The 22,642-nt window shown below is 56.5% G+C and overlaps 3 protein-coding genes across 7 annotated transcripts in view; 2 read left to right on the top strand and 1 right to left on the bottom strand.

The window, feature by feature from the left end:
- Window positions 1–3,339: 3,339 nt before the first annotated feature.
- Window positions 3,340–8,492, top strand: TSTA3 (tissue specific transplantation antigen P35B). 4 transcript variants are annotated; one of them, XM_008056709.1, is made up of 11 exons: window positions 3,340–3,409; window positions 4,202–4,358; window positions 4,704–4,818; window positions 5,979–6,026; window positions 6,197–6,270; window positions 6,474–6,607; window positions 6,731–6,795; window positions 7,175–7,241; window positions 7,401–7,480; window positions 7,723–7,822; window positions 8,135–8,492. In XM_008056709.1, the coding sequence occupies exons 2-11, from the start codon at window positions 4,213–4,215 to the stop codon at window positions 8,188–8,190; spliced, it is 885 nt and encodes a 294-aa protein (XP_008054900.1). In that variant the 5' UTR covers window positions 3,340–3,409; window positions 4,202–4,212; the 3' UTR covers window positions 8,191–8,492. The 4 variants fall into 4 exon arrangements, with proteins under 4 accessions (XP_008054900.1, XP_008054898.1, XP_008054901.1 ...); XM_008056707.1 differs by having other exon boundaries at window positions 5,979–6,107; window positions 8,135–8,490; XM_008056708.2 differs by lacking the exon at window positions 3,340–3,409 and adding an exon at window positions 3,652–3,908 and having other exon boundaries at window positions 5,979–6,107; window positions 8,135–8,490.
- Window positions 8,493–11,816: 3,324 nt separating this feature from the next.
- On the top strand, window positions 11,817–15,318 carry PYCR3 (pyrroline-5-carboxylate reductase 3). 2 transcript variants are annotated; one of them, XM_008056706.2, is made up of 6 exons: window positions 11,817–11,920; window positions 13,397–13,461; window positions 13,935–14,114; window positions 14,294–14,506; window positions 14,766–14,858; window positions 15,043–15,318. In XM_008056706.2, exons 1-6 carry the CDS (start codon window positions 11,830–11,832, stop codon window positions 15,223–15,225), a joined length of 825 nt encoding a protein of 274 aa, XP_008054897.1. In that variant the 5' UTR covers window positions 11,817–11,829; the 3' UTR covers window positions 15,226–15,318. The 2 variants fall into 2 exon arrangements, with proteins under 2 accessions (XP_008054897.1, XP_021567351.1); XM_021711676.1 differs by having other exon boundaries at window positions 14,354–14,506; window positions 15,043–15,225.
- Window positions 15,319–20,682: 5,364 nt separating this feature from the next.
- Window positions 20,683–22,642, bottom strand: part of TIGD5 (tigger transposable element derived 5) — a 2,542-nt gene continuing 582 nt past the window's right edge. The window contains exon 2 of the mRNA XM_021711678.1: window positions 20,683–22,635. Coding sequence (XP_021567353.1) covers window positions 20,896–22,635 — 1,740 coding nt within the window. The 3' untranslated portion in view covers window positions 20,683–20,895. The remainder of the gene's footprint in view (window positions 22,636–22,642) is intronic.

Raw genomic sequence — 22,642 nt, 5'->3', positions numbered from 1 at the left:
TCACGGGAGAATGGAACCGTGGACCAGGACTCACTTCATATCTGATACATTTCAGTCACACACCACACACATACTCAACCTCCAAGAATGCCCCAACCACCAAGACAATACTTATAGTCCAATTTTTCCTACCTTGGCTCAAGCACAAGATTGCCTGGTTGCTGCAGTGCCTGTTTTCTTTTTTTTTTTTCCCTGTGTCAATTTTGGTGCCTCTGGAACAATAGTCTCAGGCTTATCAGCAATCCTGCAAGCAGTTGAGATGCCCAAGCAGAGTAAGCCATCCAAAATCAGGTGGGATGTATCTCCTCCTCTACTGGGGTCCCCCTCCCACAGATGCAGAGTATCCCAGATGAGCCCCCAAACTGTGAGAAACAAATTCACCCATCCAAAATCAAAGGATGGACACAGAGAGGAGGGGAACAGCAGAAGCAAGACTTTAATGACAGTCTTGCAAGATCAGGTAGCTGGTGGGCAGGCACACCCAGAGCAATTACAACAGCAATTTATATTCTAGTATGCAAGTCCCTTCCCTGGTTCCTCAGTGATTGAGGATGAGGAGGTCACAATCTCTCCTGGACATCGCCTAAGCAGTTTGGCGCAAATAAGATTAAAATAAGTACTTGCTGCTATTTGATTGGAGGGTTTCAGCTTCCTTATTTCTAAGTTTTATTTTTTCCTAAGACAACTTGACTATCATCACATCTCCCTTTCTACCAAGCTTTTGGTCACATCTGCTTCCTAGTTAGCAGACATCTTTCCATTTTATGAAAATAAATCATCTATTATCTTTCACAATGCCTATAGTCTCAGCACTTTGGGAGGCTGTCAAGATTGATTGCTCAGGAGTTTGAGACCCAACTGGACCACATGGCTGGACCTGTCTCAAAAAAAAAAAGTACAGTAACTTAAGAAAGATTGTCAGCTGGGTTCGGTGGCTCAGCCTGTAATCCTGCGCCTTGGGAGGCTGAGATGAGTGAATTGCCTGAGCCCGCGGGTTCGCGACTCGCCTGGGCAACTTGGTGAGACCTCATCTCTACAATAAATCAAAAACTAGCCAGGCATGGTAGTGCGTGCCTATAATTCTGGCTACTTGGAAGGCTGAGGCGGAAGGATCGCCGGAGTCCAGCAGGTTGAGGCTGCGGTGGCCGGGAGCGGCCACTGTACTCCAGTCTGGGCAACAGAGTTCGAGACTCCAACTCAAAAAAAAAAAGAAAAAAGATTGTCTAAATTTTATGGAATGAACATATAATGATTTAGAAATTATGATGTATTTATTTTATTAACCAACATGTCAACACATACCTAGAGCATCCAGACATGTACAGTAATAACTAATTCAGTAACCGCTGATATTTTGCTAACTTCCAGTCATATGAAAAGCTTAGCTTTATGGATATTTTATATTTTATCATTATGAAACACACTTTCTTTTCTTTTCTTTTTTTTTTTTTTTAAGTTGTAGTCTCACTCTGTCGCCCAGACTGGAGTGCAGTGGCCACTCCCAGCCACCGCAGCCTCAACCTGCTGGGCTCTGGTGATCCTTCCGCCTCAGCCTTCCAAGTAGCCAGAATTACAGGCATGCGCTATCACGTCCGGCTGATTTTTTGATTTATTGTAGAGATGAGGTCTCACTGCCCAGGCGGGTCTCGAACCCACGGGCTCAGGCAATACACTCACCTCAACCTCCCAAAGGCGAGGGATTACAGGCTGAGCCACCGAGCCCAGCTGAAACATACTTTCATAATAAAAATCAGGGTAGGAGGGCAGAGCACATTTTACTGAAATGTAGTTCCCTTTCCTAGAATTTTTCCACACTCACAGACACCACAGCCTCTACCTGCTAATCTCAGGAGATCCTTCTGTTTCAGTCTTCCAAGTAGCTGGAACTAATAGGCATGCACCACTATGCCCAGATAATTATTTGATTTATGGTAGAGATGAGGTCTTACCAAGTTGCCCAGGCAGGTCTCCAATCCCTGGGTTCAGGCAATCCTCTTGTCTCTGCCTCCCAAAATGCTGGGATTCCAGGCGTAAAACACCGCATCTATCTGGTTGAAATACTTGTATTTAAATGGAGAGCATGCAAACCTAGAGTGAACTTAGGGGCAGGGCTGTCATGAGCCTCCGGAGGTGGGAAGACAATTCTCTGCAGCAGTGCAGGCTGCTCACCTGGCCATGGGGACATTCCCTTCATGGAAAGTCAGAGGGGTAGGAGCAGTTCGCAGTTCAGATAGTCACTGAATTGCATGAATAGGAAGTGATGGAACCTTGAAGGAGAAAAGTGAAGCAGAAGCCCTGAGAGACATTAACAGTGACTGATCACGTCACCCACCATAATCTGGTAACAATGACATCTTCATTCCAGGGTTGCGGCCCTGGTTCCCTGGCCAAGTGACTCTGGAGTTATTTTCTGTCTGAGCCTTAGCGTCCTCAGCTGTACAGCAGAATGACAAAGAGTATGTGCTTGTGTTCATTCATAATCCAGGGACTCCTATACATAGACTGAATTCATGTCAGAATAGGAAGTGAGATCATGTGTATGTAGGGGCAGAATCCTGGGAAAGTTTATGTTTAGACAAGGGACAGGGAGTGCAGAGGGAGCGCCCCAGACGGGAGCCTGTCTGAGCCCATCATCTACATCCTCTTCCCGATCCTCAGCCCACCGTGGCCGTCTGGCTCAGCACCTATTGGTGGCGTGATTGAATGGACCCATTGCTGGAACCCTGCTGCCGTGACCAAGCCCCAGGCCGCCTCTCCAGGGCTCCCCACCGCGTCTTGGTCTGCCCCTCTCCCTCAATTCACCTAAGGGCAGATAAGGCGGGGGTCCCAAGCTACTCCCGGGTGGGCAAAGCCGCCGATGGCAAGAGTGCGCCCACTCCTCCGCTACCGTTGCGTCCACGCCCTCCGCTGCTGCAACCCCCAAGAAATACCTCCCTTGCGGCTGGAGTCCGGCCGCGTGACTGCCTGCGGCCGCAGCAACTCGGGAACTTCAACCGGCCGCGCAAACCCCTTGCGACGCCGTGGGCCATCCGTGGTGCGCTGCCCCTTTTCTCCTCCTCTGCCGCTCGCCTATTGTCCTCAGCAGGGTCACATCCCAGCGCCCAGCTTGGTTAAGGTGGTCGTGGTCACCGACCCGGTCAGAAGCCACGGTCCCGGGATCGCCCCTAGGACCCACCTGCCCGGGACCTAGTTCGGGAGACGCCATTCCCAGGCTGCTGCGTGGCCGCAGACTCCATTTCCCAGAAGCGCCCGGGACGTGTCGGGACACCCCCGAGGACTTCATTTCCCAGAGTGCTGCGGGAGGGCTCCGCCCCGGCCCCGCCTCCTCCACCTGGTGCCGCTGGTGGCTGGAGACTTACCCGGCGCCGGAAGCAGCTATCCGGCCGTAGGGCAGGTGGGGCGGGCCCAGGTGAGTTGGCGCTTGACACTGAGGGGACCCTCGGGGGCTCGGGGTGGCGAGCCTCGGCCACCCCGTGAGAGCCCGGGAACTCTGGGAGGGGGGTGTCGTATGGGATCCAGGGACGTAGGAGAGAGCCCAACCGCGCTGAAGTCCTCCCCGGGGCCTCCGGTTGAGCTGCTCGCTAGGTTGGGAGACGCGGGATGCCTGCACAGGTTCCCTTCCCGTAGGGACCCTATGGCGGGGGCAGAACGGTTGTAGAGGAGCCCGGGCAGATTTCCAGTTCGCAGGAGAGGGTCCTCGAGGGTAGCGGCGCCTCGTGGCCTATCCAGTTTTGGGCCAGTGGAGCGACCTACCCAGGAGGAATCAGGCTCGTGAGGGCTCTACAGGACCAGCCAGCCGCGGTTGGGCACAGGGCTGCCCAAAGGCGCCGCTTCTTGCTTGTCTGTAACATATGGGCTTTGGCTGAGAGCAGCTCTAACGATCTGCGCCAGGATTCCTGAGCTCTAAGGTTGTCTGCCTCCCATCTTGTCAGCCGAAGGGGTGTAGAATGCCCATTGGGTGTCGTGGGTTGGAACCAGCAGTGCTGGGCTGGATGGTAGCTCAAGGCCCCAGGGGAGCTCTAGGCAGAGGGCTTCCTGGGGAACAGGGCTAGGAGGAGGTGACTCAGTCCAACTGGATCTGTTTGTCAGTGGACCATGTCTTCTTCCTGGGGGCCTCACCTTGTGTTAGTTGCCTCAGGAAAGTGAGACTCTAGAAGATGGGAGCATGATAACCTCAGCCTCATACTCTTTGGCACTACAGGTACAGCCGAAATGGGTGAGCCCCAGGGGTCCACGCGGATCCTAGTGACAGGGGGCTCTGGACTGGTGGGCAGAGCCATCCAGAAGGTGATAGCAGATGGGGCTGGCCTTCCTGGAGAGGACTGGGTATTTGTCTCCTCCAAGGATGCTGATCTCACGTGAGTGAGCCCATCCTTAGAGCAGCCCCTTCCTCCCTATTCCCGCTTCAGAATATAAAGCTCCAAGTTGGGCTTTTCCTTGAACCTAGCAGTAGCCACGTGTCTGGGCCTTCCCTGCCAGGTGGCTGGCCTGGCTTGGGTGTGTTTGACTGTGCTCCAAGGCAAACACTGTTCCTTCCAGGAAGCCCACTCCCTCATACCTGCTAGGTACTTTACTGGGCCACTTTTCCTTTTGGCTGCTCCTTCTGCCATGGCCTCACCCAGTACCTGCCTACTGTGCCCCAACCCTGGGATGCCAGTTCCCTCAGGTCGCCATGAGGCTCCTGACAGCCCTGCTCCCCCCAGAGATGCGGCACAGACCCGAGCCCTGTTTGAAAAGGTCCGACCCACGCACGTCATTCATCTTGCTGCAATGGTGGGGGGTCTGTTCCGGAACATCAAGTACAATTTGGACTTCTGGGTAAGTGAGGAGGGCCCTTGCAATCACTGGGAGCCAGGAGCCCAGGTTCTGGGAACTTCCTGGCAGGCTTGCCACTCTCACAAATTCACATTCCCGTCCCAAGAAGTCCATGGGGATCAGGGTGTGGCACAACCTGCTGTGGGCAGCCCCTGAGGGGCCCCCCAGTCACTCATACTTGCTTTTGGCAGAGGAGCGTGCAGGCGGGCCTGGAAGCATTCTGTCTAGTAGGAAAAAAAAACATGGAGCTGACCTGCACCTCTGAGAGTAAAGAAGCCAGTATTCGCGATGTGATTTGGGACTGGTTCCTGTGTCCTGAGCTCTCCAAAGCCCCTGGCTCCCAGGATTGTGCTGGCCCAACTCCCCTGAGCCAGGCCCACAATACACCCAAAGGTTCAGGGGTTGAACAGGGTTCTGTATATCAGTGGCTTGTGCCTTGGAGGGAGGGGCATGTTGTAAGGTCCCTGTCTCTGCAGGTTGTGCCCAGAGGGTTGGCTCACCTGTCTCTGGGCAGCAGCCTTGGCACTGGAGTCAGCAGAGGCTCAGACTATATTCTGCCCAAGGACCCTCTCAGGGGACTCCTTGTTTCTGTCTCAGCCTTCCTAGCAGGTTGCCTGTCCACCACCTCTTCCTTCTCCCACAACTAATCCAAATGTTCTGGTCATCTCATGTCCAGTTTATGGAAGGGGAAGTGAGGGTTGAGGAGGGGTAGGACAGGCCAAGGCATCATGGGTACTAAGAAGTAGAGCCAAGTGTGAGCTACTCAAGGGTGGGATAGTACAGGGGCCCTTCTCCCCATGTAGTGGGAACCCCACTCCAGCCCAAGGCCACATTGAGTCCCCTGGGCTCCTTCCCTGTCCTCCACTACCAGCTCTGCCCTCAGCAGCCTCCTGGGTGGGGCCTAGCCCTGAGCTAGGGGCTGTGGTTCTCTCCACACCCAGGAAGGCAAGGCCAGACCCTCCCACAGCCTTGGTGGGGGATAGGGGAGCAGTGCTTTCAGTAAGGTCAGTGCTGGGAGACTTTGCCTTGTCCCAGGAGAAGTTAGGATGAGCAGACTTCAGGCACTGTCCATACCTGAAGGGCCAGGGTGTGTCCCTGGAAGAGGAAGGAAGGGCTGGTGTCCTGCCTGGGGATCCTAATTTACCCTCACCCTATCCCTGCAGAGAAAAAATGTGCACATCAACGACAATGTTCTGCATTCGGCCTTTGAGGTGGGCGCCTGCAAGGTGGTATCCTGCCTGTCCACTTGTATCTTTCCTGACAAAACTACCTATCCTATTGATGAGACCATGGTGAGGGGATGAGGCCTGGCTGTGTGGGCGGGGCTGGGAAGCTATGTGGACAGGGCCGGGAAGTAACCCCTGTTCTCCTGTTTGTGCAGATTCACAACGGACCACCCCACAGCAGCAATTTTGGATATTCATATGCCAAGAGGATGATCGATGTGCAGAATAGGTTCTCACACCCGCCTGCACCGTTGAGGCCTAGTCAGGAGTTGGGGGAGAGGGCTCTAGCTTCGTGGGTGGGTGGGGCTGACTGAGCAACCAGTTCGGGTCCTCTGGCTGGCCTCTTGTTTTTTCACTGGTAAGAGTCCAGAGGCAGGGTAGAGTGGGATCGGTGGTCCCGGTATGAGGGCAGGAGACGCTGTGCCTCCGCAGGGCCTACTTCCAGCAGCACGGCTGCACCTTCACTGCTGTCATCCCCACCAACGTCTTCGGGCCCCATGATAACTTCAACATCGAGGACGGCCATGTGCTGCCTGGCCTCATCCACAAGGTGCACCTGGCCAAGAGTGAGTGCCAGGCCATCCAGCATATACCTGCCCAGGTTGCCTGCCTGATGGGGTCCCTGGGGCTCAACTTAGGAGGAAGTGGCCCAGTGCCTTCTGACGCCTGGCTCCTCTCCACATCTGCAGGCAGCAGCTCAGCCCTGATGGTGTGGGGTACAGGGAAGCCACGGAGGCAGTTCATATACTCACTGGTTCGTATAGGAGGGCACAGCTTTCCCCCAGAACAGCTGCTCCTGAGCCCTGGGTCTGTCCGTACTGGGCGGTGGGGGAGGTGGTGACACGAGGGAGCCTGGGACCAGATGGCAACCTGGGCTAAGCCCCAAAAGGAGTAGTCCTTGGTCCCTGCAGTCTCCATAGGCTCCCGCTGTCATCACTGGCAGCAACTTTGCGCTCTGCAGGAGAAAGGACCGTCCAAAGGAGGAATCCCCTGTCCCCAGGTTGAGGCCTGGCTGTGCCCCCTCTGAACAAGGACAGCAGTGTGGATTCCCCGGCAGGGGTGTTTGGGAGAGGAGGCCTGTGGCCCCATGTGCCATATCTTGTGGTCTCTGACTCTACCTCTCTGGCCTCTAGGACCTGGCCCAGCTCTTTATTTGGGTCTTGCGGGAGTACAATGAGGTGGAGCCCATCATCCTTTCAGGTGGGCACCTCAAACACAGCCCCCCAAAACCCCTTACTCCACAGTGAGGTAGAGCCCATGTCTGTCTTGGCTGAGGGGTGGGAGCAGGAATCGTCATGGGGGTTGGGCGGCCACCCCTGCCCCCAGGTCTGACCCGACTAGGCCCTTGGCTCCTTATAGTGGGTGAGGAAGATGAGGTCTCTATCAAGGAGGCAGCTGAGGCAGTGGTGGAGGCCATGGACTTCCATGGGGAAGTTACTGTATCCTTTGGCCACAGCAGTGAGGCTCAGGTTGGGGACCCTCAGTGGGTGTAGTGGCCTCCCTGTGTGGAGACAGCTGTGAGGTTGGATACTGTGTGGAGGAGCACCATCTCTCCCTGCTCACCCCGGCAGGAGGAGGGGTGTCTGCTATTCTGTCCTCCAAGACTCCCCTGGGGAATGGCAGAGGTTCAAGGGAGGGCAGGGAGGTGCTTCTTTCATTGTGGCCTTGACAAGGTGCCCAGTTTGATACAACCAAGTCAGATGGGCAGTTTAAGAAGACAGCCAGTAACAGCAAGCTGCGTGCCTACCTGCCCGACTTCCGCTTCACACCCTTCAAGCAGGGTGAGACCCTGTTCCTCAACAGCCCTCCACTTAGTGACCACCCTACCGGCCCACGCCCAGACCTGCCTGCCCTGGCCCCTCCTTGGCTTTCATCTGCCAGTGTCCCTACCCCATGTTCCCTATTATGAGGTAGGGATGAGGCACCCTCCAGACTTCCCATCAGAGCCTGTACCACCTAGGAGGCAAGACACTGAAGTTTAGAGGGGGTAACTTCCCTTGGCTCCTGGGACCTCCCCACTGCCCCTCCTCCTGAGGGCATCTGTGGCCCTGGCTCTCACCTGCCCACTGACCCTCATTTGCTCACTTTTGCAGCTGTGAAGGAGACCTGTACTTGGTTCACTGACAACTATGAGCAAGCCCGGAAGTGAAGCCGGATGGTGGGACAAGTGCCAGCGAGTGCTCAGCTAACAGAGCCCATTGGCTACTACCCTCAGACCCTGCCAGGAGCTGAGGACACTGCCCAGCAACCTGGGCCCATGTTCCACCCCACTCTGAGACTCCAGGCAGCTGTCCAGTGCGGCCTTGTTCATATCTGTCCTCAGGGAAACCAAGGCCTGGGCAGGCTCAGCATTTTGCTCTGCCACACCCATCCCCAGTCCTGATCGTGTCCACTCTTATCCTGCTCTCTCACTCCCTGGGAGCCAATAAAGTGCATTTTTACAGGCCTGGCCTCAGCAGCTCTGTGGTGAGCCTTCCCCTACACCCAGGCACTGCCTTTCCCAGTCTGGTCCACCCCGGAACCCACTGCTCTCTTGCTTGCTGTTCAGTCCCTGAGAACTTCTGGGAGTCCCTGTGGTAGAATGGGGGCAGAGGCTGTAGACTTGGGAAGGCACATTGTGTGCAGGTAGCAGGTGTTGAACTATCAGCTGGATGAGGATGTTCAGAGCAGGGCACCTCTCCTCCAGTCCCAGCCTCTCCACTTGCAGGCCAGGGTAACCTGGACTTACCTGAGCCACCCTGCCTCAGCCCTGAGGACTTTGGGCAAAGCAGCTGGTCTGGAGTTGGACAGGCTGAATGAGGGCATGCATCTGGATCTAGGGGAGGCTCAAACTTCTCCAGGACTCCAGCAGAGAGCTGGACCAGGCACGGCCCCTCATCACCCTGGCTCAGGAGGCAACCTTGTCCCATGAAGAGAAACGGGTGCCATGCAGGAAGTGCCTGCTAGGCAAGTCAGCTCCAGCCACCAGGAAGGTATGCGTCGTTGGCCCCCTCCGTTCCCAGTGAGGAGACAGCAAAGTCCAGAAAGGCTGATTATCAACAGGTGCTCTAGCCAGTCAGGGTAATGCTAGGGTATGGCCCAGGACCCCGGGTTCCAAAGCCCCTGCTTGCCAGCTGCATTTGTCAGTGTCTGGCATGGAGGGAGCCCACGGGCCAGAGCCCCTAGAGGACCACCACCCCTAGGACCCAGGCACCTTCCCTGACTCTAGGCCTACTTCTTCCCAGGGTCCCCTTTCTCCCAGGCATCCTTTGCTGTCTTCATGCACATAATACCTTCTGACCACAGACTGCCTGCCACATTCATTTCTTTGTTTATTTGGGCAGTATTGGTGTGTCTTCCCCATGCCAGGCACTGAGACCAATCCTATATCCCCACACCCAGCTGACTTTTCACTGCATCTGTCACTATTCCTTTGTCTCCTGCAAGCTGAGGCATTTGACCCTCAGACCTTACCAGAGACTGGCTCCCTGCAGGTCAAAGCCTCCCCATCTTTAGGTCTCAGTGAGGTGGTCTTTCCTCCAAAGACTTTCCTGGCTGTACCTCTGCCTCTCTCTGTGCACCCATTGTGCCCTGCCTTGCCTATTAACTTGTCTGGAAGCTCCACCCTTGCCCCCAGGCCCCGCAGACCCCATGGGACTTGGAGCTCCAGGATGTGGGTCTGCCCCTTTCATAGTGTATCCCCTGGCATCAGCCTGTTGTGAATAAAGTCTGCCCATGTGGGAGTTCAGAGAAGACTTTCTGGAGAAGGTGGTACCTGAGTTGGATCTTGGATCAGCCAGGTGAGGAATGGTGGGAAGGGGGCCTAGCACGAGAGCAGAGAGGTCCCCTAGACAAGCCATGGCTGGTTGGGGTGTTGGCTGAGTGCTCCTAGCCAATGCTCAGAGGTCTGGCCTGGCAGAGAAACTGAACTGCCTGCAGCCAGGGACTGTCTGGGTGTTGGACCCCTTGGCTTTCTCTTACCTGCTATGGCTCTGGGCAGTCAGCTGGCAGTCCTTATTTACTTCATTTCAATCCAGTCAAGGGTTTTGTCCTTATTTATAATGACATGGGGCTGAGTGGCGCAGCCCCCTCTCACTTTCCCACAGCCTTGGTCTTGACCCATCACTGTCCCTGGGTACATAGGAGAGTAGGGACTCTGCACTCATTCCAGGGAGTCTATGTGGAAAAGGGCCAGAAAGATCAGAGGGCAGCAGCAGAGATAGCTACTGACACTAAACGCCAGTGCAAAGTGTATACCTCCCACATTTCCTGGCGGCAGTGGCCAAAGCAGCCTCCCAGTGGCTTTCTACCCTCTCCATGAGTTGGGGCCTCAGTCTGTCATCCAGGCTGGAGTGCAGTGGTCCAATCATGACTCACCATAGCCTCAACCTCCTGGGTTCAGGCCAGTCTCCTACCTCAGCCTCCTGAGTAGCTGGGACTACAGACATGAAACACTATGCCCAGCTAATTAAAAAAATTTTTTTTTGTAGAGGTGGGATCCTGATATGTTGTTCTGGTTGAATTCCTGGGCTCAAGCAATCCTCCCTCTTCAGCCTCCCAAAGTGCTGGGATTATGGGTGTGAGCTGCCATGCCAGCCCAAGCTTTATTTTCCTTGTCAACTAAAAATTACAAGAACTACTCTCCGTTCAGTCTCTGAGATGCCCCCTGCCTCCAGTCAATCCCTTCATGTCCCTCAGGACCAGAGAGTACCAGGTTTCCATTGGGGACTTGGGCCTCAGAAAGATAAGCCCCTCATACCTCCTTCCTGCGGCTCCACTGGAGTCTGGGACTGACTGGAGGAATTTCATACAGAGAGCAACGAACGGTCCGTCGCTCACAACTTCACGGGCTATGCTAATTTTATGCTGTCACAGCTGGACGCCTGGTTAAGGAGGCCACCACAAGCCCAGTCCTCCTACCTGAGTCCACCAACCCGGGAGGGAGCCAGGGCCGCTGAGGACGCTGCTTCCCACAGCCCAGTCGCAGGCCTGTCCTGATGACGTAGCCCGAGTCCGGACCCGGCCTGGCCTGGACTTGCCCAAAATTCGGGTTGATGCTCCTTCCGGAAGTTCAGTGACTCAACGCCCACCAATCGATGGCCTGCAACGCCGCCACGAGAGACGCCCACCTCTGGGGGGCTGGGGGGGGGGGGGGACGAATCAGGAACAATGCTCTTAGGACCAGTCCCCTACTCTTTGCTACAGTTCACCTTTGACAAATCAAGAACGGGCATTGGACGGGCGCGGTGTCGCACAGCTGTAATCCCAGCACTTTGGGAGACAGAGGCGAGAGGATGGCCTGAGCCTAGGGTTTCGAGACCAGCCTGAGCAACTTGGCGAGACCTCGTCTCTACAATAAAGCAAAAAAGTAGCTGGGCATGGTGGCAGGTTCCAGCTACTTGGAAGGCTGAGGTGGAAGGATTGCCAGCCTGGGCGACAGAATGAAACTGCGACTCAAAAAAAAGAACAGATTTACACACGCGCTGCCAGAATTCCGCCCTCGTCTCCCCGCCCAGTCTGTTCGGGACCCAAGCCTCTCCACTCACGTAGGCCTGTTCCCCGGGAGCCCCGCCCATCGGCTTCCCTCCACCAATAGCTTTTTCGGGCCAATGAGCAGCGAGGGGGCGGGACCCACTGCCTTTCGAGCCGGTAGAATGCGGACAGAAAAAAACAGAGGAGGAGCGTAGGATCCTGGCAGCCAATCGAGGAGGGAAGGGGCGGAAGGCGGGGGCCTATTGGTGTAGCCGAGGGTTACCGATAGAGACACGGCCTGTGGTCCGGCAGCTAGCTCGGCTTCCCTGGTGCGGAGATGGATGCGGCCGGGCAGCTTCCACTGCGCGTGGGCTTCGTGGGCGCGGGCCGCATGGCGCAGGCCATCGCTCAGGGCCTCATCCAGGCAGGTGGGGTGGCGCGGGGCTGGCCCTCGGCTTGATTTGGGAGGCACGAGAAACCCCTGCGCGGGACATTGGGGCAGCCGGGGTCCCCAGGGCTGAGCAGGGCCGCCCCGGCAGCCCTCCCACCAAGCATGGGACAGGTCGGGCGTGGACCTTGCCCCTCGGGACTCTGCTCCCCTGGGCGCAGCCGAGGAAACGCCTGTTTCTTCTTGCCTTTTTAATGTGGACACTAGACGATACAGTTACATGTGTGGCTCCAATAGCCACTTCCTATGGCCAACTTCCTGACCTCATGGCCTTGGTCGGACTGACCTCTCTGGGCCTCTGGTTGTTTTCTATTTGTGCGCCAGCTCTTCTCGTAGTGAGCAGTAGGGTTTCTCTATCAGATACCTTGGCTCTATGGACACCTGCTTTATAGGGTGTTCAGGATACCTGGCCCCTCCTCACTGCATGCCAGTAGCACTGCCGAGTTGTGACAGCCAAAATTATCTTGACAAATGTCCCCTGGGTCGGGGTAGAGGAGGCAGACAAAACAACCCCTGTTAAGAGCCACTGATACTCAGTAGGGGATATTGATGTTACTCTTATACTGCTCCACAGAATTTAGAGCCTCTTGTGACTGAGGCTGAGCAACAACAACAACAAAAAGAAATCTCTGTGCAGATTATCAGTGGAGAGAGCTGGGTGGTTTTTGGCTCTCTGCCTTCAGCCAGACTTCAAGGTCTAGAGGAGTCATTATCAATCAGAAAATTGCTTGCTGCAAGTTTCAGGAGTTTTACCTGTGAAACCTGGCAGTATCACCTGCCTCTCAGGACTGTGTAGGTTAAATGAGAGATACATATCTAGTGTTGAGCCCACTACTGGTATGTATGGCTGTCACTGTCATGTGGACCATGTTTAGATTGTGATATATGCCTCTGTCTTCCTGTTCAACCTTACAGAAATCTAGCCCAATCTCCCCACCACTGTACCCCACAAAAGCAGATGATTTCTACCAAGTGGGCATTTAGTCTCTGCTTGGACATCCCAGCACAGATTTGCCCCCTCCCAAGGAAGTTGGACCTCCATTGGGCCTTCTGGGGTCAGTCAGCTGCCTTACCCCCCATTCTTTCTACCAAGGCCTGGTATTCCCCCTGGGGTATTGCCTCTTGGCCAACAAGCCTCTACTGTGGATAGCCTTCCCTTCACTGAAGGCCAAAGCCCCTGGGATCTGTGTCCTCGTTGGATGAGGCAAGCTCTTGGCTTCAATGCCCAACAGAAGGCAGGGGCAGTGGCTGCCGAGTAGAATCAATGGGTCTGAATTCCTGAGCCCAGGTGGATGGAGCATCCGTTTTGGGTTCCTGCAGACCCTCAGGCCAGCAGGGGACCAGGTATGATATGAGCCAGGCTTGGCTGAGCCTGAGAGGCCAGGTGAGCTCCTTCCTCTCCTCTTACCCCCATCCTACTCCACCCCCTCACCAGTTTCTGTGTGTTTCTTTCCAGGAAAAGTAGAAGCTCAGCACGTGCTGGCCAGTGCACCAACGGACAGGAACCTTTGCCACTTCCGGGTGAGCAAAGAGCCCAGATCCTCCATAAAATGGGTCTTCCCCTCAGGAACTCATGGTAGCTCCTCTTGGCTCCTGTTCTGCTGAGACACTTATCAGGGCCAAGGAAATACAACTGACATCTGGAGATGGGTTGGGCTGGGCTGGGCTGGGCTGGGGAAGGGGAGGTTAGACACCAATAGGAGAGTAAGGTGTAGAAGGTTAGAGCCAAAGCATGTGTGTGAGTGTGTGTGCTGAGGTGCTGGTCATGGGCATTCACTGAGGATGGAGGCCTCAAAGAGGTGCTAATATCAGGGAGGTCAGGTCTGGCTGAGTCAGGCACTTGGAGCGAGGAGTGGCATTGACACTTGCAGTGGGAGAGGTTCTAAGACCCATGGGAAGGAAGGGTGACCTCCAGTAAGAAGGGCTATGGTAGGAGGATGCCCTGCTCACCCAGCCTCTGGGTCCTGATCCTGGTCCCGGTATCCTTGGTGCAGGCTCTGGGTTGCCAGACCACCCACTTGAACAAGGAGGTGCTACAGAGCTGCTCACTCGTCATCTTTGCCACCAAGCCCCATGTCCTGCCTGTTGTTCTGACAGAGGTGGCCCACGTGGTCACTGCTGAGCACATCTTGGTGTCTGTGGCTGCTGGGGTCTCTCTGAGCATCCTGGAGGAGGTGAGTGGCCTTCAGGATAGTGTGTGGCCCTCAGGATAACACCTTGGCCATTGTATCTGGGAAGCAGGGACTGGTGCCTGCAGCTGGCTGAGGTGTGTTTGTACTGAGGCCCCTACTCTGGGCCTGCCTAGCAGGGCCCAGTCCCATAGGCTCCCTGATTTTGACTTCTTTCCTGCTAGCTGCTGCCCCCAAACACACGGGTACTGCGAGTCTCACCCAACCTGCCCTGCGTGGTCCAGGAGGGAGCCATGGTGATAGCACGGGGCCGTCATGCCAGGGGCAGTGAGACCAAGCTCCTGCAGAACCTGCTGGAGGCCTGTGGGTGGTGCGAGGAGGTGCCTGAAGCCTACGTGGACATCCACACTGGCCTTAGTGGCAGCGGTGTGGCCTTCGTGAGTGTCTCACCTACTCCCTCTTCACAGGCTGGCCCTGTGACAGTCTCTGTGAACTCTGCTGTCCCCCAGAAATTCATTGCCTTGGTGGACCTTTGAGGCCAGCCCCTTTCCAGACCTCTGCGTTCAGGCCTTGGCCCTGGGCATCCATAGCCAGTGCTCTGGGCCTTGTTCCTGAAGGTTCTGACCCTCTTCAGGCTGGTGCCATGTCCAAGGAAGTGTTGGCTCTGACTTCCTCCACTCCATGCTGCTGCTACAGGTGTGTACATTCTCTGAGGCCCTGGCTGAAGGTGCTGTCAAGATGGGCATGCCCAGTGACCTGGCCCACCGCATTGCTGCCCAGACGCTACTGGTGAGTGAAGGTGGCCCTGCGGAACATCTGAACAGTCCAGGCTTGTACCACTTCTAGTGGGCAGGGAAGCAGCAGGCCTAAGAAGCCTGAGCCGAGGTTGGGAGATGCACAGTGAGGCAGGCTACACTAAGGAGGGCTGTCTCACGTCCCCCTGAACTCTCAGCCCCTAATACTTTTCCCCCAGGGGACAGCCAAGATGCTGCTGCACGAGGGGCGGCACCCAGCCCAGCTGCGGACGGAGGTGTGCACCCCAGGCGGCACTACCATCTATGGGCTCCATGCTCTGGAGCAGGGTGGGCTGCGAGCAGCCACCATGAGTGCTGTAGAGGCCGCCACTGGCCGGGCCAAGGAGCTCAGCAGGAAGTAGGCCCAGGTTCTGGAGGTTCCTTTCCCACCTATGCCACTCCTCAGTTCTTCCCATGCCCTTTCCCCTGAGAACTACGGCTCCATCTCCATCCTGTGCAAGGGTCTCATGCTGCTCCCCCTGCCCTTGCACAGGGAAATGCAAGGGGACAGGACTTGAGAGATTCCAGCAGGCAGCAGATCTCCCCCACCAATGGGGATATTCCTCCTTCCCCTATGGCAGAAGGCAGCATTGTGGTACTCTTGGCCCTAGTGACACTGGTGCTGAAGGGCCCGAGTCTTGGTCAGGTGCCCACATGGCAGGGCCATTGGTTGAGGCCATGAATAGAGCTGTAGGTAACAAGAACAGTCAGCTTGGCTCCTAGTCTGGAGCCCTGACCCTTCCTTGGATTTCCCAACAGCCCACTGTGACTGCAGCGGGGTCAGCTCCCTCATCTCAGCTCTGGGGGGCATGGGACATAAGAGGTTTGCACAAGAGGCCCTCTCCCCTTCAGTAAAGCTAGGGGCCCTAGCCTGCTGGGGGGCAGGACCACGCTTGGGGAACTGGAGCCTGCCCTGAAGTCCCTAAGAAGAGAGGGCTTGAATGCTCTTCTCCTAGCTGAGGAGAAAGAGCTACACTACAGGAGCCTATGCAGGAGAGATACCATCAGGGTCTACAGCAATGCTGGGGCAGTACTGTGTGGGCAGTGGGCAGATGGGGCTGCTAGAGATCTATGAGTGTGGTCTTGGCCTGCCAAGAAGAACAGAGGCCCCTGGCTCTAGCTGGGTTATAGGCTCCCCCATCCCAGACCCTAGGATCCTGGTAAGTGGCCAGGTGGCACTGAGCCCTGATGACCCTCCCTTGGCCAAGAGCCCTCGTGACCCTGACATCACTACACTGGCCTCTGACAACAGGACTTGCCTCTTACGCACATCCCTAATGAACAATAGCTCAGGAAAGCCAGAACCTGGGAGAGAAGCAAGGCCATGGGATTAAAGACTGGGGCTCTGGGGCCTTTGGGTGGGGAGGGCCCAGACCAGACTACCTCAGCTCTGTTCTCAAGCTTCAGCTGGGCCTCCTATCCCATGCAGGCCCCAGAATGCTAAACACACCCTCCTTCCACTCAGCAACCTCCTGAGACTGAGCTGGGGAATGCACTGTCATTGTGGCTGGGTGGCAGTTCCCACTGTGCCATCTACCACCTGTGTGACTGGGTAAATCAATCCCACACTATAAAACAGAGCTAATGGCACTTACAGGAACAGCGGTTCTATCCTTACACTCAGCTACCTTGGTGGCCACACACTTCTGCCCCTCTCCACCCCAACTTATTTCCCTGCAAACCCGCAGCCCCTGTCCTCCCTGCATCCAAGCCAAGGCCAGGCTCCTGTCCCTGAAGTTCCATCTCCTACCCTGTTCCCAGGGAAAGCTGGCTCTCAGCCAATGGTTTCTTGGTCTTAGCCAGGCCCTGCCACTTGTCAGAAGTATTAGCTTGAATCCATTTCACACTCTGATTTTCTCATCTGTGAAATGGGAATAAAAATGTTGTCCTAGAGTACTGAGTGAGCTGATGTTTTATCAGAGGAGAATAAAACCAAATTCCAAGTGCCTGAAACTCCAACACTGAGGCCCAGAACTTTGGACTCAAGAACATATGTTAGCCAATGAGGGCACAGGTGCAGTAGACAGTAGAGGACCCCCCCACCGCATCCCCTCATCTATAGGTTTCCACATCTTCTGGGAGTTTTGTAATGGTACAGAATTGCCAGCTTCCCCTGTGCTCTGTCACTCTGGGGCCTGTTTGGCAAGCCTGAATAGATTAGGGAACCCAGGGTCTGTTGTAGGCTGCCCCCTGAGGGAACTTGGACAGCCCTTCTGAGAACCACTTGCTTTTCACACCACACCTGTCTGCAAGGCGAAATCACTGTTGAATTTGAACCAACACCTGTCTGTTCCTGGAATGTCTTATGACAGAATCCCTGGCACCAGGGTGAGCTCAGTTTGGGAGGTGGAAGACACATCTCCGTCATCCAATCCTGGCCTTGAACAGGCTCCTGAGCAAGGAGTTTTTTGTTTTGTTTTGAGTTGGGGTCTCACTGTCGCCCAGGCCGGAGTGCAGTGGCACGTTCATGGCCACCACAGCCCTGACCTGCTGGGCTCAGGTGATCCTTCCACCTCATTCTTCCAAGTAGCTGGAACTACAGGTGTGTGCTACCACACCCAGCTAATTTTTTTATTTATTGTAGAGATGAGGTCTCATCAAGTTACAGGCTGGTCTCAAACCCACGGGCTCAGGTAATCCTTTCACCTCGGCCTCCCAAAGTACTGGGATTATAGGCGTGAGCCACCGCACCCCGCTGCAAGGGGCCTTGGTAGAGACCCTGATCCAAGTGGTGATGGCCTGTGACAAGGACACATTTAGCTTTGCGAGGGAAGGGTAATATAGTGTGATTGTGGGTCTGCCAGGCCTCCTCTGTGCCTTATACTACCGGCCAGAAATTACTGTTTTTCAAGATAGAAATTAATAGATGTGATCATGGTATCTTTAATCAATGTTTCACATTTACGCTCTCTGCCCCCACTCCATCTGTGGGGTGTGCCCGATCCAAGTATCGGATCAAGAGTTACAAAAATAAGACTTTAAAACAGGGATCTTATGAAGTGGATATGTCCAACCTTTATTATATAAAGCACCATTGGGCCCATCTAATGAGGTGAACTTGGCTGTAAAGCAAGGTTGGGAGTTAGAGGAAAGACTCTCACAGAGCAGAAGCCCCACAAGCCAGAGATCCTCTCTTGAGGACATGCTGTTGGGGTTGCTCCCTATAGGCATCCTAACTAGGTAGTGTAAGGGGGCCAGGGTCCCTATAGGACCAATCCCCCAATTTGGGGGCACTCTTCTCTGCCACATTCTGATATTGCCACCACATTCTGATGTTTCATCTGCAGCCCAGCTGACACGTAGGCAGTCACTTCCCAAGTGTGCAGACCACTGGGGCAAAATGGTGGTCTTATCTCCTGAAAAAACACAGGAGGGGTTGGGATGAAACCTGCACTCACTCCTCTTTCCTTCTTCATTGCTTTCCCTTCCCCACCTTCCCCCAAGTCTAGGAGCTCTGACAACGACCCTGACACAATGGCCACTAAATGGAAGAGGAGTGACCTGCCTTGGCTCAGGGCTGCAGTTCCCAGGCCACAGGGATCCCCAAGTGCTCACAGGATATGTGCAAAACCCTCAGGGCAAGAGACCTGGCGGGGCCAAAGGCTGTTGAAGGAGCTGTGGCTTCCTTAGATCACTCACGTTATCACAAACCAGGAGGCAAACTCAAATGCCCACAGGCCCAGCAGGCAACAGCAATGGGGGTCAGCTCTGTGAGAGTATATGGTTCTCTCAAGAGGGTCCCCACACCTGCTGGGGCCCACTGCAGCCACCAACCCTGAGAGTCTCCCCATTTTCTGGGTGAACCCAGAAAGGGCTAGCAAGAAGCAGCAAGGCTGGGACAGGGTCCCACGCTCCAGCCCCTGGATCTCAGGAATTCATTGCAGCCTTTTCCACAGCAGGGCTCAGTGGCCTGATCCTCTGCCCATGGCGCACAGGGGAATACCAGCACATTCCATTCTGGAGAGAAGACAACTTTCAAGCTCTCTTATGGGGGTGTTCCCTGCTGGCAGGCAGACACACAATAGGCTCTGACTGACCACCACCAGCCTGCACCTGCCTTGTTTATATTAACTAGCCATCTAGGGGCTGGGGGATAGGCCAGAGCCACCTCCTGGGCCTTGGGTGCCCAGAATGAGAAGAGAGGGTCTCTTTGATGCTGACACCGGTCTCCCCTGGCCCAGGCCAAGGGAAGGGCTGGAATGGGAAGAAAGGTTGAAGATGAAAATCTCCCCCAAAGGAGTACCTATGGTGAGAAACCAGGTTGAAGGGTGGCACCAGAGGCCGTCCAGGCTGCAGGCAAGGCCCAGGTGTGCAGCCCTGAGAGCCACTTCTCAAAGGTCTGGAGGCAGGTCTGGCAGAGTGGGGGCCAGCAGCTCTCAGCCCTGGGTGCCTGGGACATTAGGAAGGCTGATGGCACAAGAAGCATTAGACTTCCTGAATCCCGGCCCCAGCTGTTTGGGTTAGAGACCCAAGGCCAACCCCAGACTGCCAAAGGCTCTTCTATGGCTGCAGACATGAAGGCTGGAAAGGGAGGTGACCAGATGGGTCCCAGTAGGTGCACTTGGAGGCTGTTGCCCTGCATCCAGCTAGCTGAGTCTTGATTCTATTGCCCCCAATTTTCCATACCTTCCCTCCGCTCTCAGGTTTTTATACATGTATACAAACTTTTGGACAGGGGGCGGTCCTAAGAAACTGTTCTTGGGCTTGTGTTGAAGTCAATTCTTGGGGGCACTCCCTCCAGCCCCCACTACAGCCCTCCCCTTCCCTGAAAACACCATGCAATGCAAGCCCCTGGCACTCACCATGTTTTCAAGGCTTGAACCACTAGGAAGACACTGGGGGCAAATGAGGACAAGGGAGCACCTGGAGGCAAGCAGCCTCCTCAGAGTGGCCCCCTGCCTCTCACAAGAGCTCTGGGCAGCATCTCTGCAAAAGCCACCCACACCTACCCTGAGAGGTATAGGCACCTGTTGGCTCCAGACCACCAGCAGGACTCTGGATCTAGAACTGGCTAGAATCACTGGAGCCCTTTCCGCCCTCTTTCAAACTGGGCCACCCAGAAGCAGCTCATCAGCTACACCCCTGGCAGTGCCAAGGAAGGCTGGGAAAGTTTGAGGGTGGCATTGGGCAGGAGGAGCTCATGGAGAGCAGCACTAAGGCACTGCTGGTTGCCCTGGAAGTTATCAGTGCCAGGTTCTCCGGTAGGCCCTGGGGCTGGAAAAAGTGGCCTGTGGTTGATGGGAAGTCAGAGGAGTCGGTCCTGACATTGGTCAAGTTACCAGGACCCAAATCCAGACGCTCACCAACCTCATGGAATAAGACATCTGTTCAGAATTTTCTTAAGGAAAACAGAAAACCCAAGAGAACAGAAATCTATACCCCTGCTGCATCCAGAATCTCAGGAAAACCCACAGTTCTGGGCTCCATCCTCCCCTCCCAATCCAACGCTAGAGACCTACACCATGCTGGCCTCTGGTCTTCAGAGCAATGGTGGAGCGGCCGCGAGACCACCCCACCCCGCCCCTGCTCTCATGGCCCCCTCTGAGGAGTATCTTTAAAAGCTGATTTAATGTGTTAAAAAAAATAAAACCAAGTGGTGTGCTTCCCCACTGAGATGCTCACACAGTGGCACAGGGACCACACGGCACCAGGACTCCAGACAGGAGCATCAGGGTCTTGTCTAGTGCTCCTATGGGCAGAGGGCGCGGGAGGCCCAGCCCCACAGGGGCCAGTGCAGGAACACAGCTACCTGCTCTCTGAGAGGTGCTGTGCCTCGTGTGCCCGAGTGCTCGAGGGGACATGTGTGCGCTTGCCCCAGGAGGAGCATGGGCTAGGGACCTCTCTTCCAGCTATTCACCCAGGAGACTGGGGGACCAGTGGGACAGAATGACCTCTCACCAAGCCAGGCGGGACTTGGATTCCTGTAACCCCTTGTAGCCGTGGGCTGGGTCACCTCAGGGGGAAGGGAGATGGGAGACTGCGTGTCCCCTCCCTCCAAGTGCAGCAGGAGAAAGGCCACCGGGCCAGCTTGGTCACACGCCATCACCGGAGACTGCTGGGGGGCGCCGGATGCGCCCCAGCCTCCGGGCCATGCTGATGAGTGAACGCAGCTGTACCAGCCTCAGCGGCCCCACCTCTTCAGGGTCCTGGCTCTCCAGCCACCGCAAGGCTACCTCCAGCCCCCGGACAGCCTCCCCAGCAGTGGGCACCGAGGCCCCTCCATACTCCGTGGCCTCTTCCTCCTCCTCTCCGCCCCCCATGCCAGAGGGCAGGCTGGCTGGGGGTGGAGGGGCTGCAGAGGTCAGTGTAGGGGGCAGGGCAGGGCCCGCCTCCTCCCTGCAGCCCTCTGGCAGGCCCCCATCATCATCCAGGTGCAGCCACTCTGCAACCTCCTCAGGGGCCAAGCACTTGCAGGCCAGAGCGGCCAAATGAGTGAGGTCACTGATCACCCTGCTGTGCTCAGCTGCTTCCTCAGCCTGGCAGGCTGGCTGCCCATGGCTGTCCTCAGTCGGTCGGGGCTCAAAGGCAGCCCGCAAGCCCAGCAGCCAGCAGCGCTCGATGCTGCCTGCCTGCACCAGGTCCCAGGAGAGGCCAGCCAGGTAGAGCATGTCCTTGAGCATGAAGCTGCGCATAAAGTCCAGCGGGGAGCCGCTGGCACAGGACACAGCCAGCCGCAGCAGCTCCCGCTTGTACAGCTGTTTGAAAGCAACCACCACACCCTGCTCTAGTGGTGCCGGGATGTGCGCTCGGCTGCTGCCCTTGGACAGGAACAGCACACGCACTGCGCCGTCCGGGGTCTGCAGCTCCTCAGGGGGGCCGAGGGGTTCAGGCCGGCACCGCATGGGGGTCTCCTCGCTCTCCTCCAGGACAGGCATCCTGGCGGCTGGGCTTGGGCAGGGCGGGTGGGCAACCAGCAACACAGCCTTCTGCTGCAGACAGCTTCGGCGCAGGTAGCGCTTGACACCAGGCACAAATTCCTCAAAGAACCAGCCCCGCAGTAGTGGGCGGCTGAGCCAGGCGTCAGGGCTGTAACGGTAGGAGGCCGGGAACTTGTCCTGGTTGTGGTGGCGCAGGCTGGGCGGATCGGGCAAGTGCCCGATTACCAGCGGTTTCAGCTTGTGGCTGCCGGTCAGGTTGGCGGCTAGAAGAACCGTCACCCGGTCGCCCCGCCAGCGCCGGCCGCAGCTCCCAGCCCCAGGGTTCCCTGCACCCAGGGGCGCTCCCTGCTCCGGGAGCAGCTTCCAGTAGAGGCCGGTGACGTTGGCGTTGTAGATCTGCTCATCGCCATAGCCGCCCTCGGCGGGAGGCGGCGGGGCCGAAGCCCGATCCGGCAGGGGACCGGCGCCAGGGGGCATCGCGGGCTCCTCCTTGACGGGCGGGCCAGGCGCGGGGCCCGGGACTGGGGGGCCGGCCTCGCCGTAGAAGCGCTGGCTGGAGATGCCGTGGCGCTTCTGCCAGCGCCAGAACCAGCCGTGGCTGGCCTTGAAGGTACACTCAGGCCCATAGATCTGGCGTGCGAAGGCCTCCGCCTGCGCCTGGATGATGGGCCCCGACAGCGGCACGCCGTGCTGGCGCAGCGTGAGGAACCACGAGTAGACCGCGCGGTCGATCTCCTCCTCGTTGGCCAGTCGCATCTTCTTGCGCTGCGTGCCCACCTCGCCGCCCAGCTGGTCCAGGAACCAGCGCAGTTTGGGCTCGTCCTTGAGCCAGCCGCGCAGCGTGCCGCCCGGCACGCCGAAGTCGCGGCACACACTGGCCTGACGCTCGCCGCCCTTGACG

This window comes from Carlito syrichta, unplaced genomic scaffold, assembly GCF_000164805.1.
Source record: "Carlito syrichta isolate Samal-C Ts95f unplaced genomic scaffold, Tarsius_syrichta-2.0.1 Scaffold302450, whole genome shotgun sequence".
NCBI lineage: Eukaryota > Metazoa > Chordata > Mammalia > Primates > Tarsiidae > Carlito > Carlito syrichta.
Note: the sequence above shows the minus strand (reverse complement) of the source record. Positions and strands in the feature narration are given on the sequence as shown.